The sequence below is a fragment of the Cheilinus undulatus genome, linkage group 8 (genome assembly GCF_018320785.1).
Source record: "Cheilinus undulatus linkage group 8, ASM1832078v1, whole genome shotgun sequence".
NCBI lineage: Eukaryota > Metazoa > Chordata > Actinopteri > Labriformes > Labridae > Cheilinus > Cheilinus undulatus.
In genome coordinates, this window is record NC_054872.1 from 5,271,733 (window position 1) to 5,288,499 (window position 16,767).

The following is a 16,767-nucleotide window of genomic DNA, read 5'->3' on the forward strand; positions in this document are numbered from 1 at the left end:
AAACATTTAAACAGGCCTGAGCAAAATACCTGGCTCTTTGCTGGCCTTACAAACTCGCCAGTATTCTGTAAGATTCTCTTGTTATTTGGCCACTTTTCAATCCATATCAGAACCTGCAGTAAGTCGACCTCTCCTGCATGTAAAGCTTGTTCTTTTTTTATGAGTTAAAGGGATATTTCAGCATTTTTGAAGTTGATTCATATGACACTGATCATACACTGGTGGCCTGGGGGCCAGATCAGGCCTCAGAAAGATCATTAAATTCAGAAAAAGAGGAAAAGAAGATGTTGTGGTTTTAAGAGTATCCTTTGGCTTTAAATGTCTGCAGCTGATAAATGCATCCCATGAACAATTAACATTGAAATAGTTTTAGAATGACTTAACATTTGATCTGTTTTTACTGAAATTAACTGTCATAATCAGTAGATATTCAAGAAAGGGTTAGGGTTGGCAGGAGTGCTGCAAAAATGACCAGATAAAGTGGTAAAAAGGGGTTAGAGAGTGTGGCACAAATTGACGGAAATTGGCAGAAAAAGTGGTGAAAAGGGGTTAAAATGCGGCAAAAAATGGTAAAAGAGGAAAAAAGGGGCAAAATGTTTCATAAAAATGGTTACAAATGACAAAAAAATAGTGCAAAAAAAGTAATAAAAAAGGGTTCAAAAGTGGCAAAAATAGAAGAATAAAAAATGGATAAAAAAAGTGGCACAAAGGGGATAAAACATGCAGGAAAAGTGCTTTAAGTGGGTTAAAGAATGGTAAGAATTGGGTTAAAGAGGCATCAAGTATCAAAAATGGGTTAAAAGTGGCAAAATTGTTTTTAAAGTTGCAAAAATAGTAGAAAAAAATGTAATAAAAAGTGGAAAAAATAGAGGAAAAGTGGCAAAAATGGATACAAGTGGCACAACAGGAAACAAAACAGGAAAAGTGGTACAAAAGGGGTTAAAATCTTGCAAAAAATTTAGGTTAAAGAGGCAAAAAGCAATGCTCACTGAAATAAGCGGAGGCTAATACCAACACTACTGCTAGTTACCTCATATGGCCCAACTTAAAACATGCTGAAATGTCCCTTTAACTCATCAGTGACAGCAAACTGGCTTTTAATCAGATGAGCAGTGAGCTTGATAAAATTAAGAATGAAGGTTCTTCCAACCAACAGGGTTCCTTCACATGTTTAAAAAGTCCAATTAAAGCCTTTTTAAAGACCTTTATAAGACCTGAACTAAGGCAAATGAATACCACTTTTTGTGCAGCAAAGGGTCGACAATGAAAGGCATGTCAGATTTCTGGCTACACCAGACTAGGATTGAGTTTTCTAATTTAAGAAACTGTCATAAATGCCCAAATTTGTTGATTTCTGGCATATTTAATGCGTCTATTCTATTAATATATGGAAATATTTATCATCACTTTTTAGCAGGTGTGCAGGTTCACCTGTCAAAATGTTGGGCGTCACAGATTTCTAAGTATGCAACCCGGTAGCCCAACTATAGTAACCTGACACTCCAGATTGACTGTTTCATCCATAGCATGGATATTTCACATTCATCGGGGAAAGCTCCCGTTTGCGTTTGGGAAGGGCAGGACTTTTTAAAAAATTCTCAGAAGGGGATTGGAGGAATCTTCTGTCTGTCACATTCATCACCGGCCAATCAGAGCAACAAAATATGTGACATAGTAGCACGCGTGTGCAACTCTGCAACAAACCTACCGGCAAACGCTACAGTAGTTTAGGAACTGTTGGTTATGATGTGGCTTAAACGCTGGTCGGGAGAAAAACGTCGTCTCTGTCAAGAGTAGCTTACAGTGCGGCTATTGTTCTTGTTTTAATGAAGAAATATGGTCCAGTTCTGATTAAACTGCTGCTATATCAATGCTACAGCTGAGCTAACTGCTCCACCAACTCCCATTGTATACACAGACACATGCTACACTCCCTTTCTCACGTAACTCTTGCAAACTCATGCTGATGCAGGTCAGCAGAAGGTCGAAAGCATTTTCTGTTGTTTCTTGCGCTTAATTGTAATATAGCTTTATTATAAAGAAATGTGGTCCAGTTGTGATAAAACTGCCGGTATACCCCACCAAGCTAACCGCGAGTATCACTGAAGTTGCTTGGCTCACAGAACAACTAAACCCCGCCCACAGCTTCCACCTCATTCTCCTCAAACGAAGCTAATTGGTCCAAACAGCGTCTGGTTCACCACAAACGTTGCAGGTGAGAGCTTTACAAGATGGATTTGTGTGATAACACACAGAGTCTGACCAGTCCAACGACTTTTCAAGGTTAGTGTCCTCCTCCAGGAACATCCAACACCGATTCCCTGAATTCTGGAACATTTTTATGCAATAATTTGTGGAGGAAGACATTTAAAATCATACAAGGCTGGATAGAAAACAACGTTTGGATAAGGACATGTCTTAGTTAAAGTGCCTTTTAAGACTGGAGACCTCTCACTGGTTAAAATCAGACTTTTAAGACTTTTTAACAAATGTCAAGAAAACTGAACCTAATTTTAAGACTTTTTAAGACCTTACAATAGAGCTGGATAATGACCTATAATCATATTTCTATATTCTTTAGCTGAAGAGTGAGACATGATATTTATCTTAACATTCTTTTTCTGTCAAGAAATGAAAAATCGTTCTCACAAAACTATAATTATACACTTTCTTCTAAGTGTATTATGGTGCACCATCACAATGTCTCATGCAGACGAGTTTTAGAGTCAGGAACCAGCTCCATTTCTCTCTCTCTCATATTGACTCAAGGGAGAGCAACACAAACACTCTCTCTCTCCCCAAAAAACACTCCGTCTGCCCAATCAGGACCCTCCATAGTCACAGTGATCCGTTGTACCCCTCCTCACAACCACACTCTGCCTGCTCATTGAATATTCACTGGCAGACACTTCATATAGAAAATAACCCACAAACAAACCGAGCAGAAACATTCCTCCAGAGAAGCTCTGTGGAAAGTTGCTTCTCATCTAATTGCATGTTCCTTGTGTTCAGAGCAGTGATCCCAGGGCGGACGTATGTCAGCTGAAATGACGCCGGGTGACTGATTACACTTGAACCTCACGTTGGGTTCAGGATTTACTCCGCTCTGAAGGCTGTTTTCTGCGTGTATTTTGGCTCGGTGAGCAGCTGTAGGCATGTCCTACACACACTTGGCCAAGATACATGAACACAGGTCCAAAACTCACTCCACACCGCCCGCCTGAGCCGCTTGGCGACTGAGTAAACGTGTGTGACTTCTTCTGCTTTAACTGAACGCATGTGTGCTGTTTATATGTGGAGCAGAGCCCTGAGAAACTTTAACATAAGCTCAGGAACCTTTGAATTGTTTTCATCTATTTTAAACCAAAACTGCCTACTTGGAGTGGAAACAGCAAAGTTACCCATTAATTCAAAGATCTGTGTAAATGATCCTGTTTGATCGCGTGCAGCTCGTTGTCTAGAGCTGTCACACACACACGTTTGGGGCATGTCATTCTATATTTTACTGTCATGAAGGTACAGAATCCAGGTGTAAAGCTCAATAGATTGGATTAGGTGTTTTGATTATACATGGGTATGATTTTGGGGTTACATGGATTAGAGAAGTGGTGTCAAACTCAATCACAGCAGGGGCCAAAGTCTGAATTTAGGTTTAATCTGACGGCCCAACAGGGTCAAGATTTAACTGAAAACTGTCAACCATGTTTCACAGGTAATGAATTTTGGGTGAAATTAAACAGTGATGATAAATGATTTTAAGATTTCTAAATGATTAAATATCACAGCATCAATGTTACTGTGTTTCCATGGCAAATTAAAAGTCAAAATACGTTTTTTAAAAGGCAAATACATGAGATAGAGAGTTACAATCATGAGTTTAAAGGTCAAGATATGACATAAAATACAAAATCAAGAGTTTAGAAAGACAAATTAGAAGATAAAATTCAGAATTGTGACTCTGAAAGGTCAAAATACAGGATCAAATTCTCAATCAGGAGTTTAAAAAGTGAAAACATGGAATTAACAGTCAAAGTTCGGAGTTTTTAAGGTCAAGATTTGATTTAAGAAGAAAAACTGTGAACCTAAAAGGTCACAATATGTGAAACAGGTCAAAATTATGAATTTAAAAGTTCAAAATATGAAATAAAACCTCAAATCCTAAGTGTCAGTCATAATCTTGGGATGCAAAATGAAAATATGAAATAAAAACACAAATTGATTCTTGACTTTTTATCTAATTATTTCTATTCTCTACTTTTTCAGATTTTTATATCTTAACAAGGATTTATTTCTTAATCTTTCAGGTTAAATTTACATTTTTATACTGTACTGTACGGTGTACTTTTTTCTAATAAATCTGCAGACCCCATAGCAGCAGGCCAATCCTAATTCAGATATGATCTTGTGGGCCGGGTAAAACTGCACTGTGGGCCACATTTGGCCCCTGGGCCTTGAGTTTGACACCCAGGATTAGAGTGTCAGCCCTCATTACCTTTTAGAATCAAGACTGCATGATACCTGGCGTGTTTTAGTATCCAGCTTAAACTGCATTAGAAGAAAACTGAAAGAGAGATGTCCTGTATGCCAAAAATCTTCACCCTCCACTTATAAAAGGCCCAAAGACCCTAAAGTTTAAGGTTTTGTTTTTTTAGCTGTAACTTGCCTGACCAGACTTGGACCATGGACAACATCCACCAAGATGTACAGTGCAAAAGCTGTCTCTGAGTGAAGCCTAAAGATTTAGGCTGAATCCCAATTCTCCTCTTAACCCTCAATCTTACCCTCAAGCTCAGCCCTCAGTCTTAACTCGCCCCTCAAAACCAAGTGTAAAGGCCATCTCGTGATTCAGAAATGGGACGCCCCTTAATAGCAGTTACGATTTCAGACTGTAGAGGGCAGTAATGTGCCAAAACTGCATAGTCTGTCGATTCAGAGGAAGAAGAAGAATGAGAACGTTTTAATATTCAACCAAATAACACGTATAAACACCACAACCACAGACATATTCAGCTGAATGTCACCGTATAACACAGCCATTAGCTGACGTCAAACACCAGTTGTAAATCTTAGACTTGTCTGCGACAGAACAGTTAAAAATAAAAGTAAATGTTACACTACATAAAGGCAAATAATCCATAAAATAACATTAAACTAAGATATTGGAGTGGTTTTCATATTTTTAGATCTCTATTAACAAAGAAATCTACATTTGTAGCTCAATTTCTTCCCCGCATTCGCCGCCATCTTTCTTTGTGTGATAACCCTCAATACCAAGGGAGCTCCAGGAACATCTCAAAACTGAGGGAGATAGAGCCCCCAAACTCGCCCCTCAACTCAACTCTCGGGAGAATTGGGACAGCCCTCACACTTCACGGGAACGTGCATTTTGAGACTGAGGGTTAAGGGGAGAATTTGGTTTCAGCCTTAGAGCTCCCCCTGCTGACCGTCTGCAGGGGGAGCTCTAAATATTTGATCAGCAGCCATTGGATACACCGGCAAACACCACCCATAACAATTAAAACTCCATGCTGTAGCTAACCGGGAGAAAAGCTTTTAGTGTTGCTCTCTGTCCTTCTTTTAAGAAAAACATGTCGTCTATTTCGACAAAACTGCCGCTGTGGCTAAGTCCGGGGTAATCATTCTACTAGAAACCATTGCACACAAGCACTCACATAACAACTAACCCTTTCCCCCAAAGCTATGACATACTCATAGGTGTTGTTTTTGTTCTTCATTTCATACAGAAATGTGGTCCAATTCTGGTAAAACTGATGCTATGCTAAAGCTACTTCCAAGGTAATTATCACATGGAGGCAGCCATTACAAACAGCTTTGACTATGACTAAACTCTGCCCATCACCAGCGCCTCGTTGTCCTAAACTGACAGAGATTGTTCCAAACAGTGTTCGGTTCAGCACCAACGTTGTGGATTGGAGCTTTAAAAGGTGTTTGGCAAATCCCACTGCTTTGCAAGGTTAACAGAGCAGAATGGCATCAGCAAAGATCCACTGCTCCATGATCCACCAATACTACTCTGCTGACGCAACTCTACGGCTCTGAAAGTAGAGTCACTCAGCCAGTCACTCAGCCAACCAGTCAGTCAGACACATACAGACCCATGTGTCGGGCTGACTTCAGCGGTCAGCCTAAAAGGGCTGCAGTAATTATTTCCAAATCCATGTAAATCTTCCATACATCCATTTCTAACTGTATTACAAGACAACATTAAACCCCATGAATCACCATCATCAACAAACTTAATTTAACTTTTACAAACAATTTGACAGTTGAATGACACCACCTGAAATCTTCTCTCTTTCCCTCTGTTCACTTAGAGTTTTAAGGCCAAGGTCAGTAGGAGAAATTGTCCTGAATGTGGGAGGGCTTCAGCGCTAGCCTACTCAGGGTCAAGCAGTTCAAAGATGTTTCCATGTTACAGGGCAATGAGACAGGCGTACTCACAGTCTGTCCTGGCTGAAGCCCCGTCCTCTCCTGAGCGTCTGGGCCGGTCGTACGCAAACGCCAAGCACACATCAGCGCCACACAGGATGGAGAGAATCCAAACAAACTGAAACAACAACGGAAATTAGAGCAGACTGTAGGTTAGTGTTGTGTTTAGAGGGCTGACACAGCAGACAGTGGACAGACGTTTAACTGAGTCATGCTACTGGTACTGAAATATTTCTAACATATATTGGTGTTTTAATTTAAGAAATATTCAGCTATCTTAACAGACTTTCCTATCAAACATGCCACAACTTTTAACCCTTCACGGTAGCATTTAAATGAATGAGAGTTAATATGCCAAAGAAGATTTTTCTATTTTCCAGTAGTTTAAAAGTAGTGTGTGTTTTGAAACCAAATATTCTGCTCTATTTTGTTGATAGCGCTTAATGTGTCAAAGCTTTAGGAAAAATATATATATGGTAGGGAATAGCAGTCAAACTATTACAGACTGTCTAAATTGTACAAATACATTGGGGATGTTTTAATGCCATGCAGGGCTGTCTGCAACTTCTGATAACTTCTTGGACTTTTATTTTTGTTGCTGAGGTATCAAAACAGGTATTAGTATAATTTAAATCTTGCCAGGATTGTACCCAAATTTTAAATTTTGGTATCATCATGACACTAATCAGTATTGTGATGTTGTACAGTAATTATTGTGATTCCCACCCCTGTTTTTGTGTAATTATCCTGACTTTTAAAGTAGTTTAATACAGGTAATATTGTTAGCACGTATCTATAGATTATGCCTTGTATATGTCACCAAATGGTAGCTGTACTGGTTAAAATGAGTGCGAGTGTAAAATCCTATCCAAGAGCTGTTGTTCCACTACATAGGAGTTGTGGAGACAGCAGCTCCTCCTTTATTGTTTCCAGTTGCCACCATGCTGGTGAATGCTCACACTGACCTGTCACACTGGAGCAGTTCAAAGTAAAAAAAGGAGCAGCTGCGCATAACAATCGCCTTTCTACTTTGACGAATCATTCACTTGTTAGAAATGACAGACTAATCGACTTTTGTCCTGCAAATGCAGAGCAGGAAGGGAATAGGCAGGGCAGGAGAGTGGGGGTAGAACACAGGACAGAAAAAGGACAAAAAATCATGAAGGTGTTCTTTCTCTATGCCGTATTTGAGCCAAAGAAGTTCGCGGTTAAAAGCCTTTTACGCACGGGTTTACGCGCAAAGAAAGGCTGCGTCTGTAAGTAAAAGAGAGCTAAAACGAGGCATGGACTCTTACCGTACCAGTTTGTGCAGCAACATGTTCCTGTGTCGGGCTGAGCCTCCTCCCGTGTTCCTCCTCCTGTGCTGTGTGTGCTGTGGAGTGAAGGATGCTGACTCTTAAACCGAAGGACCACCAGAGAGGAGGACCGTTATGAGGAGGGGGAGGTGACTGAAGGTGCGGGCAGGATTTTGACTGCTGGGTTGGAGGAGGGAGTTTATAAATGATGCAGACAGAAAAAGAGAAGTTTGGGAGAGGAGAGAGGGAGAAGTCTACATCTTTGCAGGACAGAGGTGAGAGAGGTGACAGGTCCGCAGGCAGTGGATCAGGAAGTGTGTTGGGGTTCTTTTTTTCCCAAAAAGTGGCCTATGGTTGTTAAAACTGAGGCGACACGAAGCCTGTGCAAATTCATAGCACAGTCATTGAAAGTGATGCTTTTACCAAGACTGGGACTTCTGTTTGGTTTTGAGAGTTCAAACGGACACCTTTACGCATGGATTTATTCTAAATAAATCCCTCGAGTCCCCTGGCTGTTAGCTGTCTACGAACCTCGTGGTCTCGCTGCAAAAACTGCAAACCTTACCAAATGTGATTGTTACTTTTTAATTTTTTATTCCAGGTGGTCTTCTTTCAGTTATAAATGTGATTTACAGGTATCTAAGGGAGATTTTTTTGTCTTAATGTGGTTAAATCCATTTGGTTTGTCTTGACAGGTCACTCTTACCACATTTCAGCTGCTTTTACTAACAGAAGATACAAGACACATGGGTCAGGGGCAGAGGGGGCAAAGAGGTACTGATCACCCCCCTGAGCAGGGTGGGGTCCTGGAGAAGCCTGGAATAAAGAGTGTTTTATTTTATTTTTTCTTGTCATCATTATTGAATCAAAGTCACTGAGTGAATTGGTAAACAGACTGAAATTTGAATCAAATAGAGTCAAATGAACTTTTAACCCATTTTTGCCACCAAGTGCAAAAAAAACCAAGTGCCACGTTTGGTTTATTTTCACCAAATATTGAAAACCTAAAACCTATGTCCATCACTTTTTGCCACTTAAATAATTTTAACATCTTTGTTGCCAACCATTTTCCAAACACTTTTGTCACTCATAACCCATTTTTACCTCATAACGCCACTTTAAACCATTTTTTGCTACTTTGTTTTGCTACTTCAACCCACTTTAGCCACTAGCAACACTTTCTCCAACTTAAAAACCCTTTTTTGACACTCATTGCCACTTTCAACCTTGTTTCACCACATTTTTTTTTAACTGCTAACCCCTTTTCACTAGCCTTGCAAAGCAGATGCATACGCCCATTTCCTTGTTTTTCACTGGCCAATCCATCTTGCAGAGCTCCTATCTGAACTGTTTGGGCCTGGTTAGAAAGTGACAGGACCAATCAGCCACGAGGGGCAGTACTTTCAGGCACAGCAGAGTCCTGACGTACACAAGCAGCAGCAAGAGCTGGTGCAGTTTTGGAGGAAGAGATTAGTGTGGATGCTGCTAAAGCACTAGTTTTATCAGAACTTGACGGCATTTCTTCGTTAAAAGAAGATCTGGGAAAGCTTCAACAGGAAACATTTGAGAAAAGGCAGAGGCTTTGAAAAAAAACTCGGAGGGTGATTGGGTGAACGTTCTGTCGCATCTCTACGGGCAAATCAGGGAAACAAAACACGTAACGTAGCCGCTATCGAGCTGTGTGTGCGCAGCTACTGAGGAATAACGCGGAACACGGTGACTGTAGACATGTCAGTACACGACTTTAGTCGTTTTTGAAAAGAAAACAACTCACTGCTGTTCTTTGTACCTTTAACGAAAAAATGTCGTCAAGTTCTGATAAAACTAGTGCTTTAGCAGCATCCACGCTTAATCTCTTCCACCGTAATTACACCAGCCTCTTGCTGCTGCCTGTTTATGTCACAACTCTGCCGTGCAAGAAAGTACTGCCCCTCGTGGCTGATTGGTCCTGTCACTTTCTAACCGAGCCCAGACGTTTCAGATGGGTGCCTAAAAAGATGGAATCGCCAGTGAGAAACAAGAAAACGGGCGTATCCATCTGCTTTGCGAGGTTAACTAAATGCCTCTTATAATCAATTTTGCCACTTACCTTACCCATTTACACCACTTTTTGCCACTGTTGAACCATTTTTGCAACTATGTAGCCACACACCACCAATTTTCACAACATTTTTAGTCCCTTTAACCCAATTTTTGCCTCTTGTTTTTACTAATTCTGACAGTTTTGCCTACCCTAATTTTGCCTAAATCTACCTTAACTCATTGTTGCCACTGTAGCTGTTGCAGAGAAATGGGTTCTGTATACATCTTTAAAGGGATACTTCAACATTTTGGCATATTTACCCATTGCCATAATTCCTATAGTCTTAGTAATAGGTTCGTTACCTTTAGTTGTCCGTGCAAGCTATTTTTAGATCACCGCTGCTGAGTTCGGAGTTGCTGTGCCAACTCAATGGAGTCTTACGGTAGTCCGGCTTTTCCTCATCAGACTCAAATACTCAATCCAACAAATCCAAAACGCTCTTGTGGACAAGTTGTGACCTGTACATTCACCATGCCAAAGTGTTGAAGTATCCCTTTAATTCTCTCTCTGTGGCAAAGTTTTGTTTTGAGATGTATGCACCTTGTTCTGTCTGTTACTGACACCTACTGGTGAAATGCGGTATTGAGATAAATAGTCGTCATGTAGTGTTCACATGACTAAGAGGAGCACATGGGCTGCCAGGAGCTATGGACAGCAGCAGTCAGATGCAGAGAAGATGTTTGTTTTTGAAGAGTTTGGGAGATATAAAGACTGATATAAAGACTTTTGCTCTTCTGCTGACCTGCTTGAGTAGGTTATAGTTATACGGGAAAGAGTTTGTTGTTGCGAGTGCTTGTATACAATGGCTGCTAGTGGAGTGATTAGCTCAGACTTAGCCACAGCGGCAGTTTGGTCAGAACTGGACATGTCTTTATTAAAACAGGCACAGAGAGCAACACTGAAAGCTTTCTGTGACAGACATGTTTTCACTCTTCTTCCACTCAGTTTCAGCATGGGTTTACGATTGTTACGATTATGGTTTTCTGGTGTATCTAGGGTCTGCTGCTGTGGTAGCTGTTAGCTCAGATGTAGCTGTAGGAAAGCAGCTGTTTAATCAGAACTGGACCACATTTCTTTTTAAAACAGGCACACCGAAAGAGTGTCTTGGCACAAAAGCTGATTCTGCACGTCTCCTGAGTGACCTTGCCAACAATTTTACATGAAGCTCCACCATTCATGATCTATGCCAGCGGTGGCCTGCACAAGAGTTGCACATGCGCACCACATCATTCGTCACTCTGATAACCCGTCATGAATGTGACAGGTGTGGCAAAGTAGGGATAAGGGCTATGATAAATGTGCACCAATACAAGCCAGACAACGCCACCTAGGGACTTTCACCCTAGGAGTTTTACCCAGTTCTAAAGATAAGAGGGAAACACAGGTTCAACTCTACAAGGAAGACAGAGATGTGGTTCAAAAAGCAACTCATAAATTTATTTAAAAGTTTAAATGCAAAAATATATTAATGTAACTGGAAGTGTCTGTGGAAAGAAAAGGAGTTAGTAATTAGCAACGAATTTCAAGTCAAATTTATGGAAAGGATGTATCAAAATTTTATTACAATTTATTCTTTTAACAATTGGTCTTTAATAAAACACTTGTAGGTGAAGTGGCTAAAACTAACAAAAAGGGAAGGGGGAGTGAGTGGGAGCTAGCAAGAGGGAGGCAGTCTACCAAAGGAGGTGTCCCAGGAGTGCACTTATCCACCACACGTGAACTCACTGCAAAACACGGCAAACAGGTGCAGACTACTGTGTCCCAGTGCACCCATCACTACAACAAAAAGGTGCAGGGAACCACCCAGAGTGCCTAGCCTCCACCGCTAGCCAGCAACCACTGCACTGCAGGGGACAAGAAAGAAAAAGGTTACACAAAAGAAATAGTTAAAACCTATATAAAACCAGTTGGTCCAGCTAAAAAGGCCTATTTTAATTACAAATTTGATAAAATGCTGCCAAAACAGATCAAGCAAACCAAAGCAAAACTAAGGCAAAACTAAAGGCTAAAGAGTAGGCAAAACAAGACAACACTAAGGACAAAACTAAGGACAAAACAGCAGCTGATCATGTCTGAAATATAAAACAAATCATTACGCTGTCATAAAAAATGTGATTATTTCAGACACTTCCTGTTGACAATATGCAGCTTCTCATACCTGCCCAGGTAGCTACATTTACCCAGCTGTCCGCTGATCCCGCTTAACACCACTACAAAAGACAGATACAAATGTTAACTTCCATTGAAACACTTAAAATATGTTCAACAATGTTCCTTGATGCAATGGACACCAAGATGACCAGGTAAAAGTAAAGGAAGGAAACTAAAACAAACACAATTTGACTAATGATTAAAAGGTTTAAACTCAAAGTAAACTACAGACTAAAATTACCAAGGCCACATTACCTACCTCAGGTCTGACCATGTGGCAGCCACGATAAAGACAAAGGAGAAAGAGGCAGCTAACCTGCCACAGGTGGCTTAAGTAGGCTCTGCCAACCGGAGGGGGAGGAGTTGACCTACTTTTGAGAGGCTGCACAGCTCACAGCCTCTGCACTCAGATTCTCTCTGCTACACAGGCAAAACGTTCCTCCAATCACCTTCTGAAGATTTTCTGAAAAGTCCCGCCCTTCCCAAACCCTTTCTTTGGGAGCTTTCCCAGATGATTGAGGAATATATTCAGTTGATCTGGTGTGTCAGGTCAGCTGTTTCCTGCCCACAGGGCTTTATGTTTTCAACTTTACGGATCCTTCCATTCTCAACCCACAGACATACACACGGCACAATTACACACCCCAAACACTAATCACTCTGCCAGAACACACAATTCAGTCTGGCATTTCAACAGCCATCCCAGATCATTGCGGTCAGCCATATACTAGGTTTTAACCTAGTCTTGTTATTCTTCATTTAATACAGAAATGTGATCCAGTTCTACTGAAACGGATGCAGTGCTAAAGCTATATCTGAGGTAATCACAGCAGTGGAGGCAGCCATTACTGACAGCTTTCTGTACAACAAAACCACGCCCACAGCACAACTCTGTATGATATGGCTCTGAAAGTAGGGTCACTCACTCAGTCAGTCAGTCAGTCACATACAGATCCATGTGAAGGGCTGACCCCAGCAGTCGGCCAAAAATCATAATTCGCAGAAATGTTTACTTTTATTGTTTAAAGCTTTAATGCCACTATAACATGATCAAGTGTACTTCATATTTTAGGCTTTTATTGAGTGTATTAATCCCTCATAATCTTGAATGACCAGAACACAGGCCGTTGAAGGAGAAAGGGATAAGTAAGTCATATGTTAAGGAGGCCCCTAGTAGTCCAGGGCCCTGGGCAATCACCTACCTTTGCCCAATGGTGAAATCCACCGTTGGCTGAAGGTTACAACAGCAGCTGTGCAAAATGTTTATTTCATCTAAAAGATGGGCTTATTGCATTTTGGTTTATCCTGCTATCCTCTCTTTGACAGATTATACATTTAGTGGAGAAATATCATTGATTTTGTCTATTTTACAAGATGTTTTAACTCTCATTTTGGTTGAATGACATTTCCTTTATTTCACTTTCTCTCACATCAAATGTCATTTTAATGCCTTTCGCTGTTTTTTAATGCTCAGTGTAATAAATGTTTATTTTATCTTTGTAAATCACTTTGAAATGGTCTGTAAATGGAACCATATAAATAAACTCGTCTTACTTTAAAGATCACATATTTTACCCCTTTAAGACAAGTTTATATTTGTCTCAGAGGTCCCCAAAATATGCCAGTGAAGTGTTTTGCTGAAAGAAAAAAAAAAAAACAAACTCCAGTATAAGATTTTTGAATGTCTAAAACTCCCCCTCAGAACAAGCCATTTCTGTGTCTTTAGCTTTAAATGTTAATGAGCTGTCTGAGTCTGCCCCTGACTCCGCCCCTCACAGGAAATGTATGTGGCTTAATAGATGTAACTCTCCTGATGCTGGATCCCAGATGAGAGGGACGAAACTTTCTTTCAAGCAGCGAGAGCCAACTGAGCCTGGGGGCGGAGCTAACTCCCCACATGACATCATGAGGGTAAAACCTGAGAATGGCTCGTTTTAGCATACATTTTCTGAAAGGTGGAGAAAGAGAGGTTTTTCTGATTCTCTGGGGATTGTGGACAGGCCAGGGGCACATACAGTACTCGCCGGCTCACTGGGCTTCTCTGAGAAGTCAGAAATGAATCAAGCATAACATTCAACCACTAAAACTCATTTTTCTGTTCAGGAATGCAAGTAAATAACTATAATTTGACATATTAATCAAGACATATTAATGTGCTTTACTATTTTTCCATGTTTTTGTAAATCCGTAAATTTGAAAATTCATGGATAACAATAATAATAATAAATATAATAATATATTTTAACATTAAAAATATCATTTGGGTTAAAGAGCTTCTACATATTGGTGTATTAACCATTGAAGAAACATAAAAAATGATTTTGGTAATTTCCACTGCTGTTAATTTAGGGCAGCTGTGGCATAAACCTTACTTTGGTTAGGGTTAGGGTGGTCTAATAAATTTGTTAAGCACTGTGTTTCTGCTAGAAAATCCTGATAACGTGTATTTTGCATGATGTGTTACCTTTAAGTATTTCAAGAAATCTATAGAATTGTTCACTGTGCTGGCAGCCAATCATGCTAGATTGAAGTGCAAACATTCTTTATATCTGCAAAGTATTATAAGACAACACATTGTGTTTTCCATACACAGTTAACATTTTCCTCTGCTAAGATAAGAGTTATAAGTGAGTGGCTCTTTTTGTATACAGTGAGGACGACAGCTAAGGTTAACGTCAGTACTGTTACACACTGAGGAGGCCACAATGGACTGGTAAGTGTTGTAATTTGCAGGACTCCTTACCAAAAGTGTAGGAGAATCCTCCCCTGAAGATTAAAAGAGAGACACTGAGCTGTGCACAGGAGCTTTCTTCTCTGGGGCTCACTCTTTTCCTATCTCTGCGCAGAGCGAGAGTGAAGACACACAGATGGGTGATATTTGTGACAATTGTAACTTTATATGTAATCTTTAATAAACTTTGGGTCAATTTCCATTTAAGATAAACTAATGCTCTCTTTGTCCTTCTGCCAATAAAAGAACAGCGCAAAAGTTTGACGTATCTTTCCTTGATATCAGGAAAACTTTTGCCTTCAGTTTGACAGGGCAATTTTCCTAACCTGGCATGCCAGATAGATTTGTGTCACACCTCTATTTGGCAAACCTGTTATACACAGAGTTTGTGAAAGGGCAGTGCCTTTGAAAAAAAAACAAAACTCAGAGGGTGATTGGATGAACGTTCTGTCACATCTTTACAGGCCAGTCAGCGCAACAAAACACGTGACGTAGCCACTACTGTAGGAGCAAACTCCACGGACAGCCGCATAATGCAAACCATGGTGACTGTAGACATGTCAGTACACGACTTTTGTCGTTTTTGAAAAGAAAACAACTCACTGCTGTTCTTTGTTCTTCTTTTAACGAAGAAATATCATCAAGTTCTGATAAAACTGGCGCTTTAGCAGCATCCACGCTAACGTCTTCTGCCATAATTGCACCGGTCTCTCGTCGCTGCTGGTTTACATCACGACTCTGCCAAGCACAAAGTACTAACCATCATCTCTGATTGGTCCTGTCACTTTCTAACCGGGCCCAAACAGTTCAGAAGGGAGCTATGCAAGATGGATTTGCCAGTGAGAAACACAAACGGGCAAATCCATCTCCTTTGCTAGGTTACAATTTTCCTTGTTTTCTATTTTTCTTGAATGGTTTAAATGAAGATCACCATCAGGATAAATAAGGGTCTATGGGGGAGCTTTATTCTTATGTGCACTTCTGCAAACGTGTTAACGTCACACCTGCTCCCTGGAGTGAACTAAAAACATTCAATCCTTGAATTTGCTCCATCTATAAATGCCCTTTTGCAAGTGGATTCTTTATAACTGATATTGCCTTTTTCAGTAAATATGATTGTATTTATCATGTCGGTGCAGTGCACATGTAAAAATGCATATTATAGCAGATACAGTCATGGATGAAAGTATTGGCACCCCTGGAATTTTTCTAGAAAATACATCATTTCTCCCAGAAATTGTTGCAATTACAAATATTTTTGGTATGCATGTGTTTATTGCCTTTATGTGCATTGGAACAAAACAAAAAATCAGCAGAAAAAAGACAAAATTGACATAATTTTACACAAAGCTCAAAAAATGGGTTGGACAAAATTATTGGCACTCTCAACTTAGTATTTGGTTGCACACCCTTGGAAAATAATAGCTGAAACCAGTCACTTCCTATAACCATCAACAAGCTTCTTACACCTCTCAACTGGAATTTTGGACCACTCTTCTTTTGCAAACTGCTCCAGGTCTCTCAGATTTGAAGGGTGCTTCTAGTAACAGCAGTTCTGAGATCTCTCCATAGGTGTTCAATGGGATTTAGATCCGGACTCATTGCTGGCCACTTCAGAACTCTCCAGCGCTTTGTCTCCAACCATTTCTTGGTGCTTTTTGAGGTATGTTTGGGGTCATTGTCCTGCTGGATCACCCATGACTGATGCAGACCCAGCTTTCTGACACTAGGCCCTACATTGAGGCCCAAAATTTTTTGATAGTCTCCAGAGTTCATGATTCCTTGCACACAGTCAAGGCACCCAGTGCCAGAGGCAGCAAAACAACCCCAAAACATCCTTGAACCTCCACCATGTTTGACTGTAGGTACTGTGTTCTTTTCTTTGTAGGCCTCATTCCATTTTCTGTAAAGTCTCATCTGTCCACAAAATGTTCTCCCAGAAGGATTGAGGCTTACTCAGGTACATTTTTACAAACTCCAGTCTGGATTTTTTTTATGTCTCCTTGTCAGCAGTGGGGTTCTCCTCGATCTCCTGCCATAGAGCTTCATCTCATTCA

At 40.4% G+C, this 16,767-nt stretch overlaps 1 protein-coding gene across 1 annotated transcript in view; it reads right to left on the bottom strand.

Annotated features, from left to right (window-relative positions):
• The window catches only part of enpp2 (ectonucleotide pyrophosphatase/phosphodiesterase 2), a 51,233-nt gene extending 43,465 nt beyond the window's left edge, over positions 1–7,768 (bottom strand). The window contains exons 1-2 of the mRNA XM_041794034.1: positions 7,751–7,768; positions 6,463–6,568 (exon numbers count right to left, since the gene is read on the bottom strand). Coding sequence (XP_041649968.1) covers positions 6,463–6,568; positions 7,751–7,768 — 124 coding nt within the window. The remainder of the gene's footprint in view (positions 1–6,462; positions 6,569–7,750) is intronic.
• Positions 7,769–16,767: the final 8,999 nt, after the last annotated feature.